Below are 21,434 nucleotides of genomic sequence, written 5' to 3' on the forward strand. Positions count from 1 at the left end.
CCCTCCCTCTGTGTTCTTTCCATTCTTACATAGTAAAATTCCATTCTTTAAACTGTCAGCATTGGATTAAAAATTCAAGAGAGCTTTGCTTGCTTTAGGTTTGAGAGATTTTTATTTTGTAGATGTATGTTTGAATAGAAGTTCTGATCGGTTGAATTGGTACTTAGTTATACAGGAGAACCTTGGTATATATTTTTTAAATTATAATTTCTTATAAGACATTTCCCTTCAAAACGTAAGCCGTGTTGTATACGTCCCTCATTGAGTCTTGAAGTCAGCATGATTGGCTTTTTACTTTAAATGAAAAACAAATTAGAGTACTTTGTCGAATGATGTTCTTTTGGCCACTGGGCTGGCATGTATTATGTGATTCAGTGGGATTCATTTAGATTATCAGTGGTGGGCAAATCGTTTTCAGCAATAGTTGACTTGGTTGTTTACCACTCACCTTTTGATTCAGAAGTATTTATAGATTTTGCACTTGTCTGCCTTTGGATGTTGGTGTCCCTGACAAATACATGCTTACTTTACTCATCAGGCTCATTGGCCTACAGAGGTTACTGAAGTAATCTGTGAACTGTTTTTCAGTTATTTTGTTAAATTTAAGTATTTGTGTAAAGTGCCCACTAAGAGTGTGAGTATGTGATCAATTATTTTCTTCCTCTTTAGAAACCTGTTTCTACTCCAATGAGGCAGCCAGGCATGCTTGTACCAAGGCAGAATGTTTCACCCCCGGATATGTCAAATTTGTCTCTAAAAAGTGATCAAGGTAGAGTAATCCTCAAAGCAGAACGCTCAGATAAATGTGGGTGCTCAAAACACTATGAAATATTGATCAGTAATTGTGCTCTGTTCATTTTGATCCTGCATTTCAGAATAATTGACTACAAGTGTTGAAATATGGTGGTGCTAAAGTTGTAAAAGCTGGGGTAATTTGCATTTGTTGAAATAACAGTGGAGAGATTTTGTTTTGTTTTATACAAAAACCTGGTCTCTTGGTTAATAACCACTTTATATGTTACTAAATATATTTCTTAGATTTAAGTGTTTGTAGCTAGACTCTTAAATACATTTAAGTTATAAAGAGGTTGAATTATTGAGCTGGCCTAGAAAAGAACTTAGCTAATGAGAGTCCTTGTTATTCCTTCTGGCTGTTTTGTGTTCTGAATTTGTTGAAGATTAATAAATTTTTAACAGTCTTAAATGTGGCCAATCCTGTTAAATAAGGCCCTTCACACATTCTCGTATTTCTTTCTTCCTTTAGAGAATTTATCGGTGTTCTTGTGTATATTGGTAAAAAGTGTGAAGAGTGAACTAAATTGTCCATAGTTTATATCAGAGTTTTTCTATACTGATTCTACGTGGCCCTATTTTCCAAACCTCTTGTATTTGTTGAATATGGGTCACAGCTTTTCTTAAGTCATTCCTAAAATTCAGGGCTTATGTTTAGCTAAGTTATGTAGAGCTGGCTGCAAGTTTGAATAATTTTGTTGCTTCATGCAGAGTGGTTACTACTGTAATTCTTGATAAGTGTAATTATAAAAATTTTGATTCGTCTATCTGGTACAGATGATTAGTTTTCTCTTTTCCAGCTCTTAGGATTATAGGAACACAAGGAAAATGGTTCTAAAACTTTTGCTTTTGTAGAGGAGTAAACTCTCAACTGTTTGTGTTGTCTTACCTTTTTCTTCTTTTTATTTATTTATGTTTTAGCTCTCCTTGGAGGCATTTTTTATTTTTTGAACATTTTTAGCCATGGTGAGCTACCTCCTCATTGTGAACAGCGCTTCCTCCCTTGTGAAATAGGCTGTGTTAAATATTCTCTCCAAGGAGGTATTATGGCAGATTTCCACAGTTTTATAAATCCTGGTAAGTAGTCAGAGTGAGTAGATGCTAGATCTTAAACAGTATGCATTTAATCTTGACTTTATTTAACAGTATTTGTTTTCTTAAGGGCTGATGTATAATTCTTAAAGTGTAATAAGACTTCATCATAATTGGTTGAAAAATTGTTAAGAACTAGGTGTTCACACAGAGTGTTTTTAGTTTAAGCTTTTAGCCTCAAGAAAGCGTTAGAGTTGGGTGGATAGTATGCCTGAAATATGTGTAGCCTGTTCGCTTCCCTGTGGCCTTACATCTTGGAATTTTCTAAAAGAGCCTTTGTTCTTTTTTTCCTTTAACCCATCCTTCACCTCGGAGATCACTAGATTTTAACCTGCCGTTGTTTTGTAACTTTGAGCAAAGTTATTAATCTTTCTGAACTTATTAGCTTATCTGTAAAGTGAGAATAATACCTATTGTTGACTGCTCTAAGGAATACAGGAGAAGGTATGGAATTATCCTAATTCTTAGTAGTCTCTCAGATGTTCTCAATATCTCTTTTGGCTGTTCCACTCCAGCAAACCAAATAGGAATGAAGACATAGGATTCAGTTAGGTTCCCAGGAGGGTAAAGGACCAGTGTACCTTTAAAGGCAAGTGGGAGATGTATATAAGAAGAGTGAAGGGGTAGAGGTTGGGGAAAGAAGAACTTCATCTTTAGTTTTGTCGGTTGCTTTAAAATTCATTAGAATAAGCCAGTGCTTTTTCTCATGTTTTGATGACAGAGAAAATAATCATCTCACTCACACTTGTGAGAGCTGTTGCTTAGGATAAATTAAATAACTACTTTTCTTCATATGGTTGTAAAACATTAAAAAGATTGAATTTGGAGACTTTTCTTTCATTTTGGTGAGATATACGTACATGAGGCCCTGATTTAAGGGCCTCACGGACCCCTCGCTAAGACTCCTTAAGCAAGTTTTCTGTACCTACTATTTCTTTTCTGTAAGGAGTAACTTCCTTTTTAAAGTAGTTTAGACAATATACCAATATTCTGTAATGTCATTCCTTTGGTTAAAAAAAAAAACAACTCTATGAAGGTTTAATTTTTTTTGTGTTTTCACATAGCAACAGCCATTACCTACCTGTGTTATGACTTGGTCATCCTATGGCATATGGCTATAGTAAAACCAGAGAGCTTCTCTCAACAAAATATTTTATATTACAGGTGAAATTCCACGAGGATTTCGCTTTCATTGTCAGGCTGCAAGTAAGTATAAGGGAATGGGGTAGAATAATAGGCATTGAATGTGTATCTAACTGGTAAAGACTTACTGCTTTACATGGACACAGAGAACATAAATCGGGGGAAGAATAACCTTATTGTTGGAGAATCATCATAGAAATGGTAGATGGTGTATGTGATCCTTAAAAACATTAAATAGACTTGTGGGATACCAAAGGATATGACTGTATACCTAAGCTCTGAGCTAAACTCTTTTACGAACTAGGTTTTAACCAGTTTTCTCTGTGGTTATAATGAAAATCATGATAATAGTTTTATTTTTAATTTATATTCAAAAGTGTCATTGTTTTGTTTTTTACTTAAAAATGTAAACAACTAGCCTATAGAAGTGTTTGAAGTTAGAAATAAGTTTTTCAAAACTGTCATAACAAGCAGGTATTTTGTTATATTTATAATGCTGTTCTTTATAAAGAGAATATTTTAGAGTCCCTTTTGGTTATGTCCTTTGAGTTTTTTCTGGTCTTAATAAAAAATACGTGCTAGACCTTTTTTTGTTTGCCTGGGATCAGGGCAGTAGAATGTGGAACAAGGTAAGGGCAAATTTTTTTAGTTGGTCCCTTTATAGCTTTGAATGAAAAACATTTATAATACAGAAGAAAAATTCTGTTGTAGATTTTGAAGTGTGAACCTAGCTAATCTCCCCCACGTGTTACATCATCTGAGGTTATTCACGAAATAGCTGGTGGAAAGACAAAAATAGAAACAGCTGGCGAATTAACTTCATTTTTACTTAAGCTGTTTCTGGTTGGTTCATCTATTGAGTGCGCTGGAATCCTTGCTATTTGCCAGACTCTTAATTTGTGAGAGTGCCACTGGACTTACTGTTGATTGTTTTGGTTCTGATAAATACTTGATTTTAAAAAAGTTTTTAAGGCTTATTTTTACAACATTTTCAAGTTAACCAGATTAACAGAAACCTATTAAAGACTCTAGGAATGTTTTCTTAATTTATTTTTCAAACTAATTTAACACAATTCATTCAGGAAAGCTCATCAGTGACCTGCTTTGGAGCTCGCCAATTTAGACAGGTTTTAAATTGCCAATATGATAACCCTGGGAGGTATGCCAGTTAAAAAAAGATAAATAAATGACTGTATTAGAGTGATGGCTATGTTAACATCACTAAAAATGCTGATGCTGGTGTAATCAACCTGATGCTTAGGAAAAGATCATGGTTCATAGACGAATACACTGGAGCAGGTTTACATGTGGATGCAGAGTGAGTAGAAGCTAAGGAATTTGCATGCAGACCTTTCACGTGCTCCTGTGCTACCTGGCCTTTTATGAAATACGCATAAGTGAACTCAAGTGAGCACTTCATGGATGGGCACCATGGTTTAGCACATCAGAATCAAAGAAGTTCAGGTTCTGAAGAGGTGTTGTTAAGGAATCTATTGATTTCCCCACCTCACTGCCATGTTTTTCTTGGAAGGGTCCTTCAGGTTCTGTATGAGTTTGTGGGGGTAGGAGGTCTTTGGTGCTTCTCATTCTCCCCCACTTTAACCAGGGGAGCTCTGATTCTCTCCATCTTACTGCTTAATTTTCTTGAGAAGTTCTGCTTTAAAACAAGCAAAGCTTTAAAAACTGCTTTCAGCTTCCTGTACAAAAGGTCTATCAGCTTTTAAAATCTTCATACACCAAGAAGGTAACATTGACTTAAATTATAAAGAGTATTAATGAACAGCAGGGCATTCCCCAGTCAGCCGAAGAAATAAGGGCAGTGTGCTATCATTGGAGGTCATTATATCTCTCCTTAATTGCATCCCCCTCCCTCTTTATAAGAGAGACAGTATTTGAAATTTTGTGCTAATCATTTCCTTTCTTTTCCTGAATAGTTTTATTGTGAATACATAGATTTGGTTTTTTTGAGAGAGTGCGCATGAGTGGGAGTTGGGGGGATGGAGGGGAAGAGCAGAGAGAGAATCTTAAACAGACTCTGTGCCCAGTGCACAGCCTGACTTGGGGCTCAAACTCATGACCCTGCAATCATGACCTGAGCTAAAACCAAGAGTTGGACACTTAACCAACTGAGCCACCCAGGCATCCTGTGAATACATATTTATTTAAATTATGTATTTAATTTTGCTTTTTTGAACTTTTATATAATTAACATTGCGTGCTTCTTTCTGTACCCGTATTTTTTTAACTCAATATTACCTTTTCCTAATTTTTCTATTGGGCTGTCCTTCATGTTTATTTGTGGAATTTTATTATGTATCTGCTTATTGATTTAATTGCGGATACCTATTTTCAGTTTGTGCCTTGTATTTTTTATTGTCATTATGGTGTCTTTTATTTTTTTTTATTTTTTATTTTTTTTTAAGATTTTATTTATTTATTTATTTGACAGAGATAGAGACAGCCAGCGAGAGAGGGTACACAAGCAGGGGGAGTGGGAGAGGAAGAAGCAGGCTCATAGCAGAGGAGCCTGATGTGGGGCTCGATCCCACAACGCCGGGATCACGCCCTGAGCCGAAGGCAGACTTTTAACCGCTGTGCCACCGAGGCACCCCTATGGTGTCTTTTAATGAATAAAAGTGTTTATTTTTAATTTAGTAAATGTATCAGTCTTTTCCTTTATGTTTTGAGGAGTTTTAGTGTCTTCTTTAAGCATCCTCTTTTACCTGAAGGCCATAAAGGATAGTTTTTATTAAGTTTTGTTTTTCATATCCAAGTTCTTAATCCACCTGGCATTGACTTCTGTATGGTGTGAAATAGAGATTTTTTTCATCTTTTTTCCCATGTAGATAATCAGTTGTCTCAGCATCATTTATTCAATAATCAGTTTGTTCCTTAGTGTGTAGTGCCACATTCCGTTGATGCCTGGGTCTTTTTGGTATCTTTTATTTTGTTCTATTGCTCTGCTTGGTTTTTGGTATCCATACCGTTGAACACAGTATTTTAATACTTAGACAAGTTCCTTGACTTTATTTTGGAACATCATCATTATTTTTGACCCTTTAGCTCTTCCATACAGTCAGAGTATTATGCTTTACAAAAAGCTTTGTTGAGATTTAGATTGGAATTACCTTAAATCTTCAGATCACTTTTGGAGAAGACTGACAGCTTCACGTAATTCTATCTGTGAGCAGGGGTCTACTCTGATTTTTTAGATCTGTAATGCCTTACAATACTTTACATTTTCTTCACAATGATTTTAATATCGTTTAATTTATGACATAAATTTTGTTATTTATAAGTGATATCTCTTAAAATAATATTTTATTTACTTTTGTATTTTAGTTTTGTCCAGCCATTGCTAAACTATAATTGAGTTTTTAGTAAATTCCTTATGTAGTCATATCTGTGAAATGACTTTTTTCTAATCTATACAATTTTTTATATATAATGAATGGTTTTTCTGTGTCTCACGTGATTTGTATCTTTTGTTCGTCTGGTAACTTGCTAATGCTAAACCAACATTCCATTCCAGCACCAAACCCAATATAGTCACTGAATTTGGTTTGCTAATACTTTGTTTTAGGATTTGTGCAATCATGTTAAAGACTGAGATTAATCTTACCTAGTTTTGTCACCAAGGTTATTTGCCATTCTAACATGGGTTAGAGAATGTGTCTTTAGTTTTTTTAATTTACCTTTGGTTCTTTTTTTATGGTTTTGCTGAAATTATCAATATTTTTTATTTTCCTGAACATTTTAAGTCTTAGGACTGATAACCGTATTATAGAGGTTGTCTTTATGGATCTGTTGGTTCTCTTGATGTTCAGTCAAGGTATCAGATCTCTTCATATGTCTGATTATTTTTGAGTGAGGACAGTAGATAGGAAAACTTGTTATTCCTCTCCAAAAAAAAAAAAATTATGATTGATTCTGGCAGAAAGCTGCTGTCACTAGCCTTCTCAGAGTACTTTAACTCAGTTTTAGGGATTGAGATAATACAGAATTGGGTTCATATATTTTAAGAGTCCCATCTATTTCTAGTTGATCTCTAAAAAAGGGGGAAAGGCAGATGACCACTAAAGGACCATCTGTGAAATTTGTAATTGACTCCATAGCATAGACAATGGAAGCCAGAAGAGAATTGTATATATTATGTAATTTAAAAATATTCAAGTAATACTGGAGTAAGATTTTTTTTTAAGATTTTATTTTTAAGTAATCTCTACACCCAACATGGGACTTGAACCCACAACCCAGAGACCAAGAGTGCCCGTGGAGTAATATTTTTAATTCTTACAAGTCTAGGTCTATTGAAAACTGCTCATTCTCTCAGACTTTAAATCTCCTCTTTGAGATTTGGTAAATGCCCAAATTACCAATGCACCCAAATGCCAGAGTCAAGCTCTCCAGCATTTTTCCCTCTTCAGGGTCTTGGACCCCTACTTCCTTACTGCGGTTTTGTCTCTGCCGTGCTTTCAAGCAGGTGTTTGATTTGTTCAGCTTCTCTCTAGTCTGTCATTATCAGAAATTGAACTCTTCTGTACCTTTTTTATGACTATGCTAAAATTCATAATTTGACCTCCTCAGATATAAGCATGATTATTTAAAATCTGTGCTGAATAACTTCAGCAGCTGGAGTACCTTTGGATCTCTTTCTACCAAATTTGGTTTGGTTTTCATTCTTCTTTCTTCATGCACCTGGTTATTCATATAGACTGAAAAAAATGATTTTTTTTCTTTAGTATGACAAATTTATTGGCATTTAAGATTTATTTTAGAGGAGGGAGGAGAGAGGGAGAGAATCTTGAACAGACTCCCTGCTGAGCATGGAGCCCAGCATGACTTAATCTCAGGACCCCAAGATCGTGACCAAAGAAATCAAGAGTTGGACACTTAACCAGCTGAGCCATACAGGTGCCCCAGATATACTGGTATTTTAGTAAAGACCTTGATCTCAGTCATTTCTCTCCCATCTTGACCTTAGGTTGATATTTCATTTGAGTCTAGAAAAGAACATGTAGGAGAGGGTTGTTATTTTAATGTAAACAGTAAAATGGATAAAAGCGGAAAGTTTGCTCACATTAAAGCAAGTTAAATTCATATATCTTGATATAATTAAATCATGTAAGAACTGATAGTTCTATATACATTTCCATTGTTTTATTTGGGGCTTACTCTAAACTTAAATGCAAATAAAGTGTTAAGAATATATACAGGTTGCTTCTCTATTACCTATTAAAAGAGCTCAGCCAGTAGCTATCACCAATAAAATAGTCTGAAGCTGCCTCCAGATTAAACACTGCAGGAGTTTTCAAGGAAATCATTATACTGTATGTTTCTTTTATCTGTGACTATGCTTTTAAAGATGTGTTTATCACATGAAAAAATTTAATGTACAAAAAGTTTTTTAAAACCCTACAATACATAGATCTAACAACGTATATGTGGTCAGAGATTCCATAAGGTATGTTTAAAGATGCATTTTAGTTTGGTCCTTCAGTACCTAAACTGTACTTTTTGAGAGGTCATTGATTAATACGTATACACTTTGAACCCTATTACTGGGCTAAAATAAGAATTCTTGTATTAAGTCCAAATCAAATTCCCTTTCACAAGTTAATAACTTAAGCTTTAACAGAGTTACAGAAAGTACATCATTCTCCTTTTTATCTTCATACAGTGTTGCTTTTTTGGTTCTACCTTAAAAAAAAAACCCAGCCAAATATTTATTATACGTACACTTAAATTTTTGGTGATGGTTTGTATTTGAAAAGAGCTTCTTTGTGATTTGCCTCGGGTCTGGTGGAAATGCTTACAGGAACTAGTTAATAACAAAAACCAAGGGAAGCACTTTCAAGATACTGATTTACTTTGGTAGCAAATGGTCTTTGAAGAGTAATGAAGGTAGACAAGACCCATTAAGGTGAAGTGGGCTATTTCAAATATGCAACAATCTACATAAAATTTTTAAAAATTTTTTCAAGAGCTAAGCATCTGTACCAACTGATAGCAGTGCAATACCTCATTTATGATGACTTGAAACAAAACAAATGCCCATTAGGAAAACTGTATTTTAATTTAATATACTCCAGTAACATTTTCCTCCCAATACAGTACTCCCTCTCTATAAGGCTATTCCTGGGAGCCAGTGTAGGTAAATAAGGGAGTTAAGAGTAATTGCTTGCAGGGGCACCTGGGTGGCACAGCGGTTAAGCGTCTGCCTTCGGCTCAGGGCGTGATTCCAGTGTTGTGGGATCGAGCCCCACATCAGGGCTCCTCTGCTAGGAGCCTGCTTCTTCCTCTCCCACTCCCTCTGCTTGTGTTCCCTCTCTCTCTGGCTGTCTCTATCTCTGTCAAATAAATAAATTTAAAAAAAATCTTTAAAAAAAAAAAGAGTAATTGCTTGCAGTTTAAATACACAATAACTTTTTGCCTCCCTTTTAATGTGCTAATAGTTGTGTCTTAAAAAATATGCAATTCTTAGAAAAGTACCATTTCTGATTTTTAATTACCTGTAACCTTTTAGAAACTAATCACATGATACTACAAAATTAACAAATGCCTTGAAATCTGAATACAAAACATAAATTAACTCTAATTTCTCAAACTCTTATTTATTAGTGTACCACCACCGCATCTTAAAAAAAAGGAGGGGGGTGGTTCCAAGGATATTCTTTTACCGTTCTTTAAAAAAGGAAACTATTCCTTTTAACTTTAAACCCACTCCAAACTCCAGTTTCAAAACACATCATTTGTCTTGGTCATGGACATTTCCGAGACAAGATTTTATATTTTGCTCCCATAGCTTCTGGTTATCAGAGAAACCATGCTTTCCTTTATTGAAGGAGTTAGTCCTGCTGATGTAGGTCTATCCCTTCCAATATTCTTCATTCTCATCTTTGCTTCTGGAGGCATTTCCTTTGGTTCACTGTTTTCCTCTTCATTAAAAGCTGCTGCGGAGGGGCGCCTGGCTGGCTCAGTCGTTAAGCATCTGCCTTCGGCTCAGGGCGTGATCCTGGCGTTCTGGGATCGAGCCCCACATCAGGCTCCTCTGCTGGGAGCCTGCTTCTTCCTCTCCCACTCCCCCTGCTTGTGTTCCCTCTCTCGCTGGCTGTCTATCTCTGTCAAATAAATAAATAAAGTCTTTAAAAAAAAAAAAAAGCTGCTGCTGAAAAGGTTTTTGGAGCAAGAGTTGAAACAATTTTTTTAGGCTTATTTGATCCAAGTTTGATGGTTATGGCTGAGGCTTTCTCTGTCGTTTGACTACCTATGGCAAATCCAAACTTGGAGATCTTTGTAGGCTTTGTTGGGAGGTCTGCAAGCTGCTGCTTCAGCTGCTCGCTTCTCAGCACTGCAACTGGAAATTCCCCTTCCATTACTCCAGAGGCTCTAGCTTACCTTGGTTTCTCAGGCTTCTCCTCTCCCACCTTCCCGTCTACCCTTTTCCCTGCCACACTAAAAAAATGATTTCAAAGTAATTTGAGTCTTATAATGATGTTCCCTTCATCCAGAGAGGATTTAGATTTGCTTTTGCTAGATAACAGCGGGCCTAGCAAACCAGGTCCCAAAAGCTGTCAAAAGCACACTTCTCAGCTATTCAGTTTCCTCTTCTGGAATCGGCAAATAACTGCAGGGACAAAGTTGCCCCCAAAGCTATACTCTCTGGAGGGCCTTTCTGGATTTCTGTATTCTCTTTCATCTGGATCTAATAATTTCTTGCTACTGTATGTGCTTTTGATATTCTCAGGTGTATGAGATTTTTGTGGGAAATTGGTCTGAATTACTTGGTCCATTTTTTTTTTTTAAACTGGAAGTGGAAATCTTAATCGTACAACTTTTTAAGAAGCAGTTATTGCTATTAAGTTCTCCAGCCTTATATATAAAACATTTATGAAAGGAAGATGGGAATGGCAGAAACGTAGATTTGAGTCCTGGCTCCATTGCTTGCCAACTATTAACCTGCTGTGCTAACTTCTGTGATTGTCGGTTGTGTCTTCTCTAATATGTGTGTATCCCCTTTCTCCTAAGATTATGGGATAAATTATAGAAAGTACCTAACCATAACTAGGCTTGGTACAAGTGCTAAACTATGAGTTACCCAGTGCTGTCTTCCTGTACCCCTACTTTCTTACCTACTTCGTAATATTTGTCTTGGTCAAATTTTGAACTCCTTCCTCCTTTGTATTCCCTTCAGGTGATTCTAGTCACAAGATTCCTATTTCAAACTTTGAATCTGGGCATAACCAAGCAACTGTGTTACAAAACCTTTATAGGTTTATTCACCCAAACCCAGGAAACTGGCCACCTATCTACTGCAAGGTAATTCATTGTAAGAATTTTTTTTTAAGGCATCCACTTAGATACTGAAAGATCCATGAAAGGTACCCAAAGAAAGTAAAATTTCCTTGTATGTTAGCTATGTGTGCTAAAACATGTTCATTCTGAATTGTTTTGAATGTGATTAGGTATAATAATTTCTGTGGTATTAGAGGGATTCTGAAGACTGCAAAAGCTGAATGTATTTCTATTTTGATCTCATGTTTTTAGTTTCTCCTGCTGAAATATCTTCTCAGTATCTTTTTACTCTGAAAAAAGTGTGTTGTAATTTGTACACCTGTCCTTCTAAGTGAGATTACTGTTTATTCAGAACTGTTTTTGTAGCAGTCTCTTGACCCTCTTTTGTAATCTTTTGAGAGCCTTTATTCTTCATTTTGTCTAAATTCTTTTAGCTAAGAGTTGAAGAACTGGTTTTAACCTTGCTATTTAAGTGTAACCATGAACAGATTACCTTATCTTTTTCTGAACATTGATTTCTTCATGTGCCTACCCTAGATTCCCCCTTGCTTTTCACAGAGTCTGTTACCGTTGCTTTATAAATGTAACTGGTTATTAAAAGTAGTAGTCTTTTAAAATACATGTTGCTCTTTTTTATGGTTCTCATTTAGTTGTCACAAACTCTTTAGTCTTTCCCTTCCTTCCACCCCCACCTCCTCAGTTTGAAAGGACAGCAATTGATTAAAATTAACTCAGTGTAGGAGAAAATACAAGTAAATTTTTTCCCTTCTCCAGTCTGATGACAGAGCAAGAGTCAACTGGTGTTTGAGGCATATGGCAAAGGCATCAGGTAAGTAAAACTAGGTCACTGTTGAAGTGCACAATTACATCTGTATTTCCATTTTGGTATATATGTTCTATGTGCCTAAATTCAGTAATTGTTTGTCTTTTTCTATTTACCAATGGAAGAAATCAGGCAAAATCTAGAACTTCTCACTGTAGAAGATCTTGTAGTGGGGATCTACCAGCAAAAATTTCTTAAGGAGCCCTCTAAAACCTGGGTTCGGAACCTCCTAGATGTGGCCATGTGGGATTATTCTAGCAACACAAGGTATTTATGGTGATTTTGTAATAGTGATTTTGACTTTTTGAATTGGGGAAATATGGCAGGATTAGTTTTTCCTTTCTCATCACAGGCAGTATTTTCCTATGAAACTTCAGAATCATTTCCTTGAATAGTAAGATTCCATTGATTGTCTGATACATTGTCCTTTTGTCTACAACTAAAAACAAAACACACTACCAAATCACTGAAACGGTGCTTTATCACTTAGAATTTTTGTGCTGATGAAAGAATATAATTAAACATGTTTTATTACATGGAATTCTTAGACTTACATATAAGAAATATGTAAGTGAGGGGCGCCTGGGTGGCACAGCGGTTAAGCATCTTCCTTCGGCTCAGGGCGTGATCCCGGCGTTGTGGGATCGAGCCCCACATCAGGCTCCTCCGCTATGAGCCTGCTTCTTCCTCTCCCACTCCCCCTGCTTGTGTTCCCTCTCTCTCTCTGGCTGTCTCTATCTCTGTCGAATGAATAAATAAAAGCTTAAAAAAAGAAAAAGGAATATGTAAGTGAAATAAATTGAAAGTATTTTTTATTTTGAAATAATTTCATGTTTATAGAAAAGTTGCAAGAATAGTACAGTAATGTTCTATATAACATTCTCTCAAATTCCCTAATTATTAATACATATTCTTATAACTTTTTCTCAAGATGTATATACACTGTTTCTTTTTCTGAACTACTTGAGAATAAGTTTCATTAGTTGCATATAAGACCCAGTGCTCATCACCACATGAACCCTCCTTAATACCGATCACCCCTTTACCCCATCCCCCCACACCCCTCCCTTCTGTAACCCTCAGTTTATTTTCCAGAGTTTCTCATGGTTTGTCTCCCTCTTTAATTTCTTCCCATTCTCTTCCCTCCCTTCCCCTATGGTCCTCCATGCTATTCCTTATGTTCCACATATGAATGAAACCATATGATAATTGTCTTTCTTATGTCTATATTATGCTGAGTGAAATAGGTCAGAGAAAGACAAATACCATGATTTCACATTTATGTGGACACTAAAAACCAAAACAGACAAACAAAAAACCAAACAGACTCTTAACTACAGAGGACAAACTGGTAGCTGCTAGAGGGAAGGTGGGTGAGGAGATGGGCTAAATAGGTGAAGAAGATTAAGAGGTACAAACTTCCAGTTATTAAAAAAAAAATTGTCTTAATTGCTTGAGTTATGTCTACTTGATCTGTCATGTGTTGAGAATGGTGTATTAAAATTTTCCTGTTACTATTGCGTTTCTATGTTTCATTATATCTCCTGTAGTTTTAAGCTAGTTACTATGGTATTTGTTGACTTTACAGAAAAAAAATTGAATCTTGATCTGGTAGATTGATTAGGGGTCTTGGGAACCAGTAGTCCCCGTGTTCTTGCCTATTGAAAACTTTTTGACTTTTATTTCCTTGAGTTTCTAGAAAATACAGCTGTACTATTGTATGTCTTTGTGTGCTGCTTTTGAGAAGTTTGCTCATTTAGTTCTCTTGGTCTTTTAAGTTATTTGATCTTTTTTGCCTGGAGAATTTAAGAATGTTTTTTCATCTTTGAAGTCTAATAGTTTTATTAGGACATTTCTCTGAGTATATTATTGCAGGTCCGTTTTCTCAACTGTTCGGTGAACCCTTTCTGTGTGCAGAATCAGGTTTTATTTCTGGAGATTTGCCTTTGATGGGAGTTTGATATTAGTTCTGTTCTACTTAATTTCTCTTCTGAAGGGAGTCCAACATGTGTATGTAATTTAGTTCTTTTCTGATTTAATTTTTATTTCCAGAGTTTCATCAACTCTTTTTTTTTTTTTTCCTGTTCTTAGTTTTGAAATTTCTCATTCAGGGCATGTTTTCATATCTTAAAATTCTTGTTTGAGGCTATTTGATTCAACACAAGAGCGTTACGTTAGTTTTCCCTTCGTGGTTTTTTAGCGGGGAGGGGAAGAAGGTAAGGGGGGGGGCTTTATCAGCTAGAGTGTTTGGAGTCTCATTTTCAGTTTTCTTGTGGGAGTTTCTGTAAATGAAGGTATGTTATTCCTTTGTATTTCTTGGACAGGGCTGGTGATTTGGGGAGGTTTGGGATTCGGAGTTCAAGTGGCTCCCTCTTCTGTTAGTGTAGCAAACTGGTTTCTTTGAGTACTTTCAGGGTGGCAGGGGTGTGGTTGTGGGGCTTCCCATTTTTCTTTGTTTTCTTTTGTCTTGAAAAATCCTAAATTTTTCCTCTTCCCCTTTGCCTTTTTCCCGCTCCACACAGTTTTTAAATGACTCTTCCGTCTCCCTCCCTTCCAGACAGCCTCCTAGAGCCTTAAAGGCACTTTTAAGTTTCTTTGCTGTGGTCAGTGCTGTGATCTATCAAGATTCTGAATATTTACAGATCTTCTCATTGTAGAATCATTATAATTTAATCTTAGGCTCTCTCTTTCTCTTCTGTCTCTCCCCCAGTGTTTTGTGCACTCCACACCCCTATAAAGCCATGTAAAGGCTCAGGTGTGAACTTGAGAAGTTCTCCATTGGAAATCAAGAGGGTTTTTTTACCTCGTTTATTTTTGGTGGGAATGTAAATTAGTACAGCCACTGTGGAAAACAGTATGGAGGTCCCTCAAAAAATAAAAAATAGAAATACCATATGATTTAGTAATTCCATTACTGGGTATTAGTCCAAAGAAAATGAAAACACTTAATTAGAAAAGATATATACACCTCTATGTTTATTGCATTATTTACAATAGCCAAGACATGGAAACAACCCAAATGCCCACCTTTAGATGAATGGATAAAAAAAAAAAGATGTTTTATGTGTACACACACACACACGCATACACAGACACAGACACACACGCTAGAATATTACTCAGCCATAAAAAAGAATGCGATATTGCCATTTACAAAACATGGATGGGCCTAGAGGGTGTTATGCTAAGTGAACTAAGTCAGACAAAGACAAATGCCATAGGATTCCACTTCTGTGTGAAATCTAAAAAACAAAGCAAAAGCAGAAATAGGCTCATAAACACAGAGAACAAACCGATGGTTGCCAGAGGGGTGGGTGGGGGATGGGCAGAATGGCTGAAGGGGAGTAGGAAGTACAGGCTTCCAATTATGGAATGAATAAGTTTTGGGGATGAAAAGTATAGGGGAGCACGTATTGCATGGTGCACTGGGTGTTATACGCAAGTAATGAATCATGGAACTTTACATCAAAAGCTAGGGATGTGCTGTATGATGACTAATATAACATAATAAAAAATTATTAAAAAAAAAAAAAAAGCATAGGGGAGCCTGGGGGGCTCAGTCGGTTAAACGTCTGCCTTCGACTCAGGTCATGATCCCAGGGTCTTGGAATCAAGCCCCGCATCAGGCTCCCTGCTCAGCGGGGAGTCTGTTTCTCCAGCCCTGCTTGTGCATGCATGTGTTCCCCCCATTCAGATAAATAAATAAAATCTTTAAAAAAAAAAAGTATAGCATAGGGAATATAGTCAATGGTATAGTAATATTGTTGTATGATGACAGATGGTAGCTACTCTTGTCATCATAGTGTAATGTATAGACTTGTGGGATCACTGTGTTGTACACCTGAAACTAATGTAACATGGTGTGTCAGCTATGCTGCAATTTAAAAAAATGAAAAATAATTTTAGGGGAAGGATAAAATGTATGGTTATTAGGAGAAAAAAGGTACAGAATAGACTATTCTACAAAGAAAGTGAATGAAATGAATTAGAATGATACCTGCGTAGCAGTTATGTGTATTTATACACTGGTCTATTAAAATACTTTTTTGCCACTGACAAACACCTTTTCTGTGAGTTTTGATACTGGTTCTTTCTTGATCTTACCAGATGATGTCAGCAGAAAGTGTTCAGAGACAAACCAATACTTTCTCAAATAATCTTCAAATGGTTTATTGACTAAAATGAGTTACAGTTGTTTATCATCAAAAACAAGCAAATTTGTACATGTTCAGGCAATGCAACTAATTCTAGACTGACCAATAGCAATTGTAAAATACCTTCAATTGTAAGATGCATTCCAACTTCAGTTAAAATGTGGAAAAAAAAAAAACCCATGTTTTAAAATCGAAGAAATAGTTTTGAGCTCAGTTGAACAAGTACAGGCTGCAGCAAGAGTAGCTTTGGTGTAAGACACTGAGGGCTGAACCATGGGTTTTGTTAATGATGAAACTGTTACGCAGTACTGTAAGCGCTTCGGTAATAACCGCTTTGAACAGGATGGATCTGCCTTTTTCTGAGCTTCCTAATGTAAGATTCCAATACATAGCACTTTAGGAGGGAGATTGGGTTTAGTAGCCAACAGAAACTATTGTTGGAATCTGTTAATATAAGCAGATGGGGCTCATTTCAAACACTTCTCTTAAACTTCTGCATTTACATTAAAGTTTGTAGTAAATTTTTGTCTCTAGCTTTAGGAAAAATGGGTAGGTGAAATTGATAACAGACAAAGTGAGTATCAGAATCTTAAGCAGGCTATTGATGACTATCCTGGTAATTTGAAGGCCAGAATGTTTATAACTTTTATAGATCTGCCATTCTCCTTGTTGCTTCTTGTAATAATTGTCTTTGAATTAATTCACTGTGTGTGACCTATGGATGAAACAAGGCAGCTTTTATTTAATCAGCCAGTATTTATTGAACATCTCCTCTGTCCCAGGCACTGTGCTGAAGGTACAGTGGTGAACAAGATTAATGTGGTCTCTGCCTTCATGAAGCTAACATTAAAAAAATTTTTTTTTAGATTTTATTAGAGAGAGTGCACAAGAGGGGGTAAGGTCAGAGGGAGAAGCAGACTCCCCAGTGAGCAGGGAGCCTGACGCAGGACTCTGATCCTGGGACTCCAGGATCATGACCTGAGCCAAAGGCAGTCGTTTAACCAACTGAGCGCCCAGGTGCCCTGAAGCTAACATTTTAATGGGAAAGCGAAACTTATAGTAAATAACAAAATGGTAATTTTAGTTTGTGACCAGTGCTAAGAAGGAAACCAATAGGATAGTCTTCCTCTTTTAGCAGAGAAGAGTGTGTAGAAAGACTACTTTCTAGAATAGTCAAGACTTTTTTTTGAGGATGTAACATTAAAACTGAGATCTGAAGCAAGAGAGCAATGCAGCCGTGTGAAAAATGGAAGAGCATCCTGGGCAGAGAGGTGCAAAAGCCTGGAGGTGAAAGCTTGGTGTTTACTAGAAATCATTGTCAGTATGACTGGAAGGTAGTGAGCAAAGTGGCTAATACACAAGTGAGGTTGAAGAAATAAGCAAGGACCATAAGCCCCATAGGCCTTCTTAGCTACAGGAAGGAATTTTTTCCCCGATCCCCCCGCTTCCCCTTTGGCAACCATCTGTTCTCTGTATTTAGGGGGTATAGGAAGGGATTTTATCAAGCAGGAAATTAACGGAATTTGATTAGATTTCTAAAAGCTCTCCTGAGTTTTTAATGGATATATTGAAAAGGGGCAAAAAAGGAAGTACGGTCTATAACTATTAGACTGTTTCTCTAGTTTAGGCAAGAAATGGCTTGGAGGGGGGTGACAGTAGAAATGGAGAGGAATAAGTAGATTTCATCTGGGTATAAAAACCAGTAGACCTTGCTGATGGACTGGATACAGGAAGGGAGACTGAAAAGGAGTAAAGACCATGCTTAGGTTTGTAGACGGGGAAGAGAGAGAGGAGCAAGTTTAGAATGTTTTGAGGCCCTGTGTTGAGGTAAAATCTAGAAATAACAAGCAGGCAGCTGGTGGTCCTGGCCCAGAACTCAGTGAAAAGGTTTGGATAATGCCAGCATTCACTTCACTGTGTGCCAGGCACCATTCTGGGCACTGAAAATACAATGAAGAGAGACCAGTCTTCTGCTTTAGTGGGTCTTACAGCATATTGATGAGGTCACTTTGGCAGAGGGCATGAAGAGAAGAGGACCCAGCACAGAGCCCAGACAAGCTCTGACATTTTAAAACTGGCAGAGGCTGACTTTTGGAGGTCTCAGTACCTCTCAACCTGCAGTTACTATCGTGTTACATATTGTCATAGCCATCAGCCGTGTTGATTTGGGTTGAAGATATGAGGAAGAAAACTAGGATCATAGATGCAATAATTCCACAGATCTCATTGGGGTACTTGGTGGTGGGGCAGGGATGTTTGTTTGCTTTTGTTCTCTGGATTGTCTCATTCTTTGGGGTTGTGAGTTGTGGTGCTCCTGTCTTGTGTTGCATCCTTTCTTTGAATGTCTGATTGTCCTTGGTTATGTTCATGTTTAGAAATCGGGTTGCAAAGCTGACTAAGTGCTCTGTATTCGGTGGGGATTATCAACTAGCTGGGCTTTACTATAGGGGAAGCAGATGAGGGAGCTAGATGTTAAGCTGAGACAGAATCCTAAATGCCACGATATTGAGGGCTTTGCCTTAAGGTTCCAACATCCATTCCTGCTGCCTGGTTCTCCTAAGAACAGTTTACTTCTTTGTACAGGGCCAGGGATCTTGACCATTCTTTGTTCAGAAGTTCAGCTTCCTGTCTTACTTCTGTTCTCTGGCCAGGCACGTGTGCATCTGTTCAGTGCCTCTTTTGACTTCTGGTGGGCAGATCTCCCCTTGTGCAGCCAGCTCTGTGAGGACCGAAGGCTGTGACTTCCTTTGTCTAGCCTCCTTAGTTACCATGGCTTCGTTTGCTTTCTGCATCCTACACATTTGTTAAACTCTCTTCCATGGAGGCCTCTTTCTGTTGTCCCTTTATCGTGGACTGCTACTATCTTTATTCTTTGACTGTCATTTGGTAGAGTCTTGGGAGCAAGAGGAGATAAATATATGCATTTTAAACCAGAAGCCCCAGCAATAGTAGTTTTAAGGGGTGCAGTTATATATTTTGATGTCACTTTAGAATTGTTTTTTCTTAGCCCACTTTATTGAGTTTTTTATTTTTAACCAGTATTTGGGCAGCACTTGTACATAAGGCCTGAGACGAGGTTTTGTGGGAAATATGGGAAAGAGTAGCATGTCCTAGCCCTCAGTGCCTCCTGTCTGACAAGAGCAGTAAAGACACTGGAGTTGTATATGATAATTTCTGATAACTCCTAAGTGTTTCGAAAGATATGATACGTCAGGGAGAAAGCACTTCAGGGTAAGGGCTAAAAATATATGAAATATATGAAATACTTTATGGGGTAAATGGTTCTCCTGGAAAGATGAGTTGGGGTTGTGAACAGTGACTCAAAGGACTGAAAGCATGGAAACTGTTGAAGAGAACTAGTGACTCCGTTTGACTATAGTGTAGCGTGTCTGTAGCTATCAGGTGGTCATGATTCCTGAGTAAGGTAAAGGCTGGGTTATCCTTGAAACGAAGGAAGAATCTTAATGCTGAAATAGGAGGAAAGGAGATTATTGAGACCTTTCAAGATAAGAAAAGAGGAGTGTCAAGGCCTTTATGCTACACATTATTTGAGTGACTGACATAGTGTTGGACAGATTTACCCAAAAGACCCGACTCACTGTGATCTTATGACTTTAGGGTGGAATTTCATAAAAGAAGCCCATCTAAGATGTGTCAAAACTAGGCCTAGATTTGAGGCTGCAAAGTGAATATTAATAGCTTAACAAAGTGGATGAAGCAGGTCTGATTTTTGATTTTTGACAGATTTTTACAGTGAATCTTCTTTTACTAGAAAATACACTCCTATTTTAGGGGGATTTGTGGGATGATTTTGGGGAAGAGAACCAAGAAGAAATCTCAGAGAAAGACCAATACCATATGATTTCATCATATGTGGAATTAAGAAACAAATGATGGTGGGGGGGAAAGAGGCAAACCAAGAAACAGACTCTCAACTATAGAGAACAAACTGATGGTTACCAGGGGGAGGGGGATGGAGAGATGGCTTAAATTGGTGGTGGGGATTAAGGAGGCACTTGTGATGAGTGCGAGGTGATGCATGCAAGTTTTTAATCCCTAAGTTGTACACCCCAAACTAATATTACACTGCACGTTAACTGGAATTTAAGTAAAAACAAAAACAGATGAAAACAATGTTATTTTTAACAGTGTAACTGTAGATTTGGAGGCATTTTTCCCTGGGATCAGATTTCCATAGGGGTGTTCTTGAGTATGTTTTTAATCCTGGAATGCATTGTTGGTTTTTCACTTGTTGCTTTTATTTCAAATATGATTTGTGATGGAAATGTGTACATGAGGTACTGAACTTGAGGTTTAATTTTGGAAGAGGAGCAAAACTAACTGGAAATTTATTACTTGATTCTGTGTGCATATGTAAGAACATAGGCTTAGTTTCAACCTAAGCCTTCTTTTTAGAGTTAGAGTTTTATGAATCCTATTTACTGAATCACTTTTTAGAAAAGCGGTGGGAGAAATTCTTAATCTAATATTTAGGTAGTCTTCCATTCAGTTAAATAACTTTAAGCACAGATAACTGATTTTTTACACTTATTGTTTAGCATGATTGTAATTTTTAAATGATCACTGCTAGGTTCAGGCAAACTTTGAATTATGCAAGTAGTGCTGTTGTATCTGAATAGGCTATGCTCCAGGAAAAGATACAGGTTTATAGTGGCTTCCGTTGTGAAAATATGTGGCTCGTCAGTCCCTCTCAGTCCTTAACCTTCTGAGGTCCCCACTCAAACATCAGCTTCTTGGTGGTCCCTCTCCTGGCTGCCTTATCTAAGATGTCACCTCTCTAATGTTTCATATCATCTTTTTTGTCTTTATATTTTTTTCCTCCTTAGAACTTGTCTTTATCTAATTTACTGTGTATTATGTCTACATCTTTTTTGATCTGTCTTCCTTACTAGAAAGTAAGTTTTGTGTGGGTAAGAGTTTCTGTGTTTCACTCTTTTTCTTCTTCTTCTTTTTTTTTTTTTTTAAACTAGGCTCCACGCCCATGAGCCCATGTTTCATTCAATACTGTATCCCTAGTGCCTAGAACAGTACCTGGTGAAGAGTATGCACTTAGTAAACAGTTGTCAAACAACTGCATGTTAACCATAGTCATTAATGCGTCTCTGTAACACTCA

The 21,434-nt window shown here is 37.0% G+C and overlaps 1 protein-coding gene across 2 annotated transcripts in view; it reads left to right on the plus strand.

Moving 5' to 3' along the window:
* The window catches only part of MAEL (maelstrom spermatogenic transposon silencer), a 39,277-nt gene that overhangs the window by 14,106 nt on the left and 3,737 nt on the right, over positions 1 to 21,434 (plus strand). For both annotated transcript variants that reach the window (XM_034667725.1, XM_019808056.2), the window contains 6 exons: positions 670 to 769; positions 1,714 to 1,869; positions 3,049 to 3,090; positions 11,222 to 11,346; positions 12,097 to 12,151; positions 12,271 to 12,412. In XM_034667725.1, coding sequence (XP_034523616.1) covers positions 670 to 769; positions 1,714 to 1,869; positions 3,049 to 3,090; positions 11,222 to 11,346; positions 12,097 to 12,151; positions 12,271 to 12,412 — 620 coding nt within the window. The remainder of the gene's footprint in view (positions 1 to 669; positions 770 to 1,713; positions 1,870 to 3,048; positions 3,091 to 11,221; positions 11,347 to 12,096; positions 12,152 to 12,270; positions 12,413 to 21,434) is intronic.

This window comes from Ailuropoda melanoleuca, chromosome 8 (genome assembly GCF_002007445.2).
Source record: "Ailuropoda melanoleuca isolate Jingjing chromosome 8, ASM200744v2, whole genome shotgun sequence".
NCBI classification, from domain to species: Eukaryota; Metazoa; Chordata; class Mammalia; order Carnivora; family Ursidae; genus Ailuropoda; species Ailuropoda melanoleuca.